This window comes from Molossus molossus, unplaced genomic scaffold (genome assembly GCF_014108415.1).
Source record: "Molossus molossus isolate mMolMol1 unplaced genomic scaffold, mMolMol1.p scaffold_m16_p_5, whole genome shotgun sequence".
Classification (NCBI taxonomy): domain Eukaryota; kingdom Metazoa; phylum Chordata; class Mammalia; order Chiroptera; family Molossidae; genus Molossus; species Molossus molossus.
Window position 1 is genome coordinate 37,442,311 of NW_023425388.1, and position 8,504 is coordinate 37,450,814.

Here is an 8,504-nt window from a genome sequence, read left to right on the forward strand (position 1 = left end):
GGTAAGATGAGTTTAGATTTGAAGGTTGAGTTTCTAGTGCCCAAAAGGCTATGGTTGGCAATTAACACTGGTTTAGAGCAGTGCCATGCTCACCCACAGATCCTTTATGATAATTAGAAAGTCAGCATGCCCTGAAGCAGAGGGCAGAAGTGATTCAATGCTGAGCACCTACGGGCAATAACTGTTCAAGGCACTCAGGTTGCATTCGCAAACTATAGAAAAAAATATGAGACTGTCAAGAGAATTTTAAATATTTTACTATATAAAACTATACTGAAACAGCTTTATTATTTCCTATACAACACCCTATACTTTAACCTGAGGACATCTGTAAAAGCAGTAAATTTCAGAAATCCTGGAAAAATATTCCACCAGGTATAAGCTATTTAAATACTACTTACAGAAACTATCAAAGGATCAACAGCATATACTTAAATAAAAGACAAAAGTACAACACATAGAATGTTATGTTTTTTTTATTCACTGATTAAACCAGAAGTCTATTTCTAGATGTTTCTCTTGTATGCTTCATTTGTTTTATTAGTAAGCAAAGCCCTATAAAAGATGGCTTCACCTAGTCCTCAGACTCAGATCCGTCTTCATCTTGACTAATCTGGAAGTAACGAAGTTCATATGTCTCCTTGTCAGATGCAACCACACGAAGCCAATCACGAAGACTATTCTTCTTAAGGTATTTCTTGGTAAGGTATTTCAAATATCTTTAAAACAAAAACATGGATTTCATTAAGAAATACAATACCTACTATGTAAAGGCTTATCACATGTAAGATGCAGTTATATTCATCTTTTGGGTTCCCAATTCCCTCCAAAATACTTAATATTAACCACTGTGTAAGACTGCTAGGGATACAATAGCCCTAATTAGAATAATTTTATACTATACAAAACCCTTTTCTCATCTCCTTAAAACTAATATTCTTATGTTAGAAGCCAATATGCAGGAGAAAAGTACAGTAGCTTCCTTTTCAGACTTACTGCCACAATCAGGTTTCTTTCATTAAATATACAATTTCATTCTTCAAATGTATCATGTACTAAAATGTCAACATTCCTTTTACCACCAACCTCCCTAAACTCAATCCCACACTGGATCAACAAGAGACAACCTGTCAACAGGTTTACAAGTTCAAGATTACCCACAGCCTGGCAACATATGGCTGTCCTTATTAAAAGCTTTCAGCATGGTTTAATTTCAACATGCCAACCATTCTCTTCCATTTACGATTTACAGCAATTCCTAACTACTAAATCCTCTGGAGATTTCCTGCCCTTTATTAATGCTGCTCCCTCTAATAGGAATACCACACTCCACTGGCAACACTATGTTCATTCTCAGGTTTTCTGCCAATTCCTGTGCCCTCCCTACATCTACTTTTAATGCTGCAATTACAATATTGCATTTTATAATACTTATCTGTATGTCTCTAAGGTCCTTGAGGACAGCTATTTTCTTTCATCTCCAAATCCCTGGTGATTAGTTTATATACAAGGATTACCGGGCCTATGAATCACTGGACAAGGGGCTGGGACATAACCTGCCTGTATTCTCACAATAAATTACACTTAAAGACAACAACCTAAGTAACTGACACTGTTACTAAATATATTTTCTATTTATATAGGCCTTACTAAAGTTCAAAGCACTTTTGATAACATCTCATGGACATCATCAACATATCTATTCTTGCAGATGAAGAGAATATGAGGATTACTTAGTCTATAAAATATTCCGCAATTACCATTAATTTCACTGAAATATTATAGAAAACAAATACTAACCTTTTAGAAAACTGTTTCTCAGAAACAACTGTGATTTTATTCTTGAAGCGTTCAATGTGAACTACATTCCCAAGATTTCCAGTTTTCCCATTGACTTTAACCTTCTCCCGTAGAAACTGTTCCTATTTTAAAACAGAAAGAATGCAAAACTAGGGAAGAAAACCCTAGATATTCACTAGGGAAGGCACCCTAGGAATAGAGCTTAGGTTAAAATCAAGTATTACATACTTAATCATTATCAAGAACTCTACAATGATAAAAAACAAACTCGAGTACAGTGATACTTACAAAATTTGCAGAATCAAAAATTCCATCTTCTACTGGATGAGTAAGGTCCAAACCAAACTTCCAGGTTGTCCTTTTAGGCTTCTTGACTTTCTGTTAAAGTTAAACAAAAGTATGATTCTCTAAAACAATTTATTCATTTTATACAAACTTTAGAAATCTATCCGTTTCATGCATACTGTACTATGAGATTACATGAAATGGTGCAAAATTCTAAAAAATTGCTCAACATCTATTGTATACTCCTTTCTAACCAGGCTGTCTGAAAGAGGGTACACTCCTTAAATTGGTTTAAGCCAATTTTTTGTGTGAAATCTGATGTAATTTCCCATTAGACGTTTTATGCCATGAAATTTATGGTGTTTATTTTCCAGACCACCTATGTCCAATTTTAAATTACGACCAGGTACTTTATTCTACCGACAGGAACTGCTCTACTACTGTGACCCCCACTGCTGTCAAGATTTTTTTAATTTTAGTTTTCCAGACCCAACACTTTCAGACCAACACCACATAAGGTTACACAAATAAAATGGAACTGTGGCTACTAGCAATATTTAATCAATGTAGTGAAACAGACAAATCAGTATATACAGAGGATGTCACCTCCAAATTAGACCTACCCAAATGAATACCAGCACTAAGGCCAGTTTGCTTTTTTCTTAGGTAGTCGAGGAACTTGCCCCCGCCCCCCAATCAAAATTATCTAACTTGGAATTGCTGAAAAAGATTACTAGGAGCTGGGCTTCAATGGGCAATTTATAGCTCAGTCGGGGCATTATTTTTAATTAAGGAGATGCAAACAATTTCTGTCTGGTGGAACATATTAACCCAGGGGGTTTATGGTCCCCTTTGCCATCACCCAGAAATTTAACCCTCCCCAACCATTTTTTTTGTAAACTTCCGGCACACCCCTCTTTTCAAATGCTCTCTAGACCGTCTTTAGTATCTTTCGGCTTTCTTCATTAATAACGTAAATAAAATCTTTGAAACACTTCCTCTTGTTATTTGCCTAAGACTCGTGATTTGTACCTTAAAATAATTCCTACATGAGACAATGAACACACTTCTTCCCCAACTTAGTTCTCAAGTACTCTTTTGTAACCAGGGCTATGTCGGGGCCGCGCGCCTCTCGGGGTTCCCACCACCCTACCAAGGCCGTCAGACCCGCCCGACACCTCCATTTCCTTCCTGTGCAAATATACATCTATATATCTATATCTATACACACACACACACACACACACACACACACACACATTTTTTTAGAGAGGGAGGGAGGGAGAGGTTAGGGGGAGGGAGAGCTTCCTGTGCAAATAAACAGGTGGCATCAACGTCATTCCCGCGAGGGAGAAAAGAAATGGCCCAGATGCCGTCTGTGCCACTGGCCCCGCTCCGCGTCGTGCCTCCTTCCCGTGCCCGCACGGCCGCCAGCCAAACCCGAGGCAGGGCCCAGCTCGAACGCCACAAGACCGCGTGCCTGTCGTCTTGGGAAAACGACTTGGAGCTTTAACAAACGGATTGTTTTTCTGACCCAAGCTCCATTCCCGCCCTCCCTCTATCTCTAAAAAAGACACCCCCAACTCTCCAGATGCAAAACTCGTCTACTTCGGGGTAGGACAATGCCGGGGAGACCGCACTCACTTACCGGCGCCATCTTGCAGGCAGTCCGCGCGACCAGAGAGCGAGCGGCCGCCGTCGGCACGTATTTATACCTGAGCGTACTGCGTCACGCGCCGGGACGTAGACTTTTGCCTACCGGAAGAGGATTTGGGGAGGAGCGCGGGGGCCAGTGATCCCGGAAACCGGGGGCGTGGCCCGGGGAGTGTAGGCAGACAGGTTTCCTGGGAGCGCCCTCCAACGGCGGGGTTTGAAATGAATGACTCAGTTTTCAGCGGGTGATGACCACAGCGGGCTCTGCAGTTACCCGCGCCGGGATACACACACCCGAGGGACGCAGGAATCGGCCGTCACCAATCGCCTCCATCTTCTTTCCAATCAGGGCCAAGGCATTGTCTCAAGTTGCTTGGAGATCTCTTGTCTTTATACTGCAAGTGCAGTCCTCCAGCGAAAAAGTTAGTTCTATATCTATGTTTTGTTTCTTAAATAACTGAGGGACATCAGAGTTTTGGAAATCAGTGTTTCGGAAGTCAAAATAAAGTAGGTTTTCGGAAAGAAAAGAAGACCTTAAAGAGAAAATCATGTAGTATTCACTTGTTCATACGGTGGGTATAATTTATTCCACGTCATGGATTTTAGAGTTAACCCTAGGATTCTTCACTTCCATCCAAAATGCCTCCCAGTTAAAATTCAATGAAAAGCCCTGGCAGATTTGGCTCAGCGGTTAGAGCGTGAGGCAGTGGACCAAAGTGTCCAAGGGTTCAGGTTCAGTTCCGGTGGGGGCACCTGCCTTGGTTGTGGTTGGTCCGAGTTGTGCAAGAGGCAGTTAATCGATATGTCTCTAATATTGATGGCCCCCACCCGCAACACACACTCTTATCTGAAGATAAATGGAAAAATATCCTTGGGTGAGGATTAAAAAAAATTAAACGAATATTTTCCAAGGTCTAACTACTAAAATGTATAATGCACAGGAGTGTGGAGGGTGGGGTGGTGACAGTCTTGTGGACAAAAGGAAACAATAGCTTTTGAATTTTGGAGAATTGTAACTTGATGTCAGATTGTGAAAGTGGCATTCTTTTTAGAGTTTTGTAGTATTTTTTTGTGAAAGTGAAACTATCATATGGGGTGGGGCAGGGATGGGGGTGGACTTTGTTTTTAATTTGGAGAGTGACCCTAAGAAATGAGAACTGTGTATATCTTTTATGACAGCGATCAGTAATAGTGGGAACTATGCTTTAATGGAGCATACAATGGGTAGAGGTATTGAATTCTCAGAAATCCATTTCAAGAAGTTTTTTTTGGTTCTTTGCCTCAAGAACCACAATAATTTCATTTCTTTTCTAAACATTAAGGCAGCTGTCCATATTCTGACAAAAACAAACAAGCAAACAAAGAACCCCAAACAAACAAACAAAAAATTGAGAACTATTAAGCTGTTTGTACAAGGGGATATTAAAAACAACACATATAAATAGTTATGCCAAAATAAGTAGTTAGAAACAATAATAGAAAACATTTTTCTCTTACTTAGGAAAAATACTGTAAAATATTAACCAGAAAATGTGTAGATGGTAAGATTAAATATTGTAAATAACTTAATTCTTCCCAAACTTTACACACAGAGACAGTATATATTAATACAATGCCTGCCAGTGCCCCACAGATATTTGACAATGAATTCTAAAACATATGAAATAGTGTCTGAAAATAGCCAAGACAATTTAGAATAAGAGGAAGTTGTCTTTCCAGCTATTCAAATATAAGATATTGTAATATATGACAGGTATATTTCTATTCTATTATAAACTTCGGTCACTGAATCTACAATCTACTGAATAATCAGTAAAATAAAATATAAAACAACATGCCAGATTAAATTCACAGAGAAACCCCTTCCATATATAGCCATCTTAAAAATCTGGCTAAGCCCTGGCCGGTTTGGCTCAGCAGTAGAGCATTGACCTGCGGTCCAGAGAGACCCGGGTTCAGTTTCCGCTAAGAGCATGTACCTTGGTTGCAGTTTGTCCCCGGCCCTGGTTGGGTCGTGCGGGTGGCGACCACTCGATGTGTCCCTTTTACGTCGATGTTTCTCTCTCTATCTGAACAAAAAATGGAAAAATGTCCTTGGGTGAGGATAAAAAAAAACAAAAAAAAAAAAACCTGGTTAAAATATGGTTTTATAGTAAATTACTACTAATTTATGATTAAGCTGGTAGAAAGTAAAATACTTTTTCTGAGGTAGAAATGACAAGCTCCCATGATGCTCATAGGAGTTTGGGGCTAGAATGAGCTCTGCTCAAATAGCATGAAAAAGCTGCAACCTAAAAATGTAGTTTAAAGTGTGCTTGGATTGGTAGTGCCAGGCAGAATAAGCAAATGCAAATGCTCTCTGGAAAAGTGAACTTGAAATTCAAGCACAAAGGATTCCAAGATAAACTCGCAGAAATAGAGCTGACATTTTTTTTTTTAATCACTAAGTAACACAGGGGTGAAAATCATTACTTTCATCCATGAATGAAAATAACCTACTAAATAAACCTATAAAATGAAACTTAAATAAGAGACTGTATATATTGATGAGAGAAAATGAGGGAAAGGCAAAATTTAGAGTAATATGCCTGGATTTTTAGATTCAAAAAGCCAATAAACCCCCAGGCATGATCGTTTAAAACAAATGCACACCTAAACACATTGTAGTGAAACTTCAAAACACAATCACATAATTATTTTAAAAGCATTTATAGAGAAAAGACAAAATATTTACCAATAGGAGTTATATTAACTGCTGACTTCACATTAGCAACAATGGAAACCAGAAGCAAAGGATTATTATCTTTAAAGTGCTGAGAGAAAATACCAAGAGCCAAAAAGTGTAAAACTATCTTTCAAGAGATTAGATGCATTTAAGATATTTTTAGATAGTAAAACTGTAAGTTTGCTACCAACAGACTCCCAGTAAAGAAATTCTGACAGATATAGTTCAGGAGGCAGAAAAGCGATCCTAGAAAAAAGGCCTATATGGTAAAAGAAATAGCAAAGACAATGGCTAATTTTTGTGAGGAAATCTAAACAAACACCAATTGTATAAAAAAGTAACAACCATATACAAAATACAACAAATTAGATGAAATGAATTTCTAGAAAAATACAATTTAGAACTTACACAAGAAACAGAAAATCTGAATAGTCTCATATCTTTTGAATATATTGGCTTTTTTAAAAGTAATTTTTCTTTATTGACTTTAGAGAGAGGAAGGGAGATAGAAACATTGATGAGAGTGAACATCAATTGGCTGCCTCCTGCATGCCCCACACTGGGGATTTGGCCCACAACCTGGGCATGTGCGCCCTGACTGGGAATTTAAAAAGCAACCTCTTAGTGTATGGGTTGATGCCAACCACTAAGCCACACCAGCCAAAAAGAAGCCCAGATAGTTTCACCAGAGAATTCTACCAAACATTTGAAAAAAGAGATAATGACATTGTAACAAATACCTTTAATGCTCAAACTCACATTCTATCAATTTGCCTTTTAAATCAGAAGAGGGGAGAATTCGTCCACATTTTCCTATTCCCCACTGGTCAATGGTTGTCCATGGGGTGTTGACTCCCTTGTTGCAGTTCCAGGCTGTTCATGTGTGGGTGTTGGTGGGAAGGTTCCCACAAACATCCCATTCCTCATGACAGAGAAGCCATAGAGGTAGAAGTTATACCTTCCCCAAACTGGTTGCTGTTACCTCTTGCTTAGAAATTGCTATTTAATGCTTTGGGGACATGCACATTTGTGAATGTGTGTTTGTGTATATATATCTCCTTTAGATTACAAATTACTACATACGTTTATAAAATTGAATGGTTCTATACACACTTCTTTGAATTAAAAAACCATGTTTTAGAAATTATTTCTAAATTATAAAATTATAAAAATAGTTCAAAGAACACACACAATAAATATATAAAAATAAGAATGAAGGATATATATATATACATATACTTATATCTCTATATCCTCATATTTTTATATTTTTGTTGCCACTGTAAATAAGGTTTTCCTTTCATTATATTTTCTAATTGGTAATTATTTTTGTATAAAAGCTCAGTGGTTGAGCATTGACCCATGCACCCAGAGGTCGCCAGTTTGATTCCTGGTCAGGGCACCTGCCCAGGTTGTGGGCCCAATGCCCAGTAGGGGACATACAGGAGGTGGCCAATCAGTGTTCTCACTCATCAATGTTTCTATCTCTCTCTCCCTCTCCCTTCCTCTCTCTCTAAATCAAAAAAGAAAAAAGAAAAAAAAAGCTGTTCATATCCTCCTTCCTTGATGAATAACTTTATTGTTTGAGTTAGCTTTATCATTGATTATCTGGGATTTTCCAGATATATTATCAGTTCACCTGAAAAATAGAAAAGTTCTATTTTTTCTTTACTTTAATGGTTCCAGATACTTTTATGGTTCCAGGTATTTTACGGTATCTGTTTTCTATTGTCCAATAGCATTGGTTAATGCTTCCAGAACAGTGTGATAGTGGTCAAGATAGTGGGCATTCTTGCCTAGTTCTTTGACTTTAGTGAGAATGCCTTTAGTGTTTTTCCACTAAGTAAAAGGCTAGCTTTTGGAATTTCACATACACACATGTACATATATTCATGTGTACATACAAACACACATGTTAACAAAGAAACATAGATATACTTATGTTAAGTATTCATCCACCTCAATTTGAGATTTTTTTTTTGAGAATGGACATTGTTTTATCTAGTTTTTTCCCCCAGTATCTACAGAGAAAATATATTTA

General features: G+C 37.9%; 1 protein-coding gene across 1 annotated transcript; it reads right to left on the minus strand.

The window, feature by feature from the left end:
- Window positions 1-461: 461 nt before the first annotated feature.
- On the minus strand, window positions 462-3,771 carry RPL22L1 (ribosomal protein L22 like 1). Its single transcript, XM_036243215.1, has 4 exons — window positions 3,734-3,771; window positions 2,089-2,178; window positions 1,801-1,922; window positions 462-719 (listed from the first exon to the last, which is right to left on the minus strand). Exons 1-4 carry the CDS (start codon window positions 3,740-3,742, stop codon window positions 575-577), a joined length of 366 nt encoding a protein of 121 aa, XP_036099108.1. The 5' UTR covers window positions 3,743-3,771; the 3' UTR covers window positions 462-574.
- Between the last annotated feature and the right edge of the window lie 4,733 nt (window positions 3,772-8,504).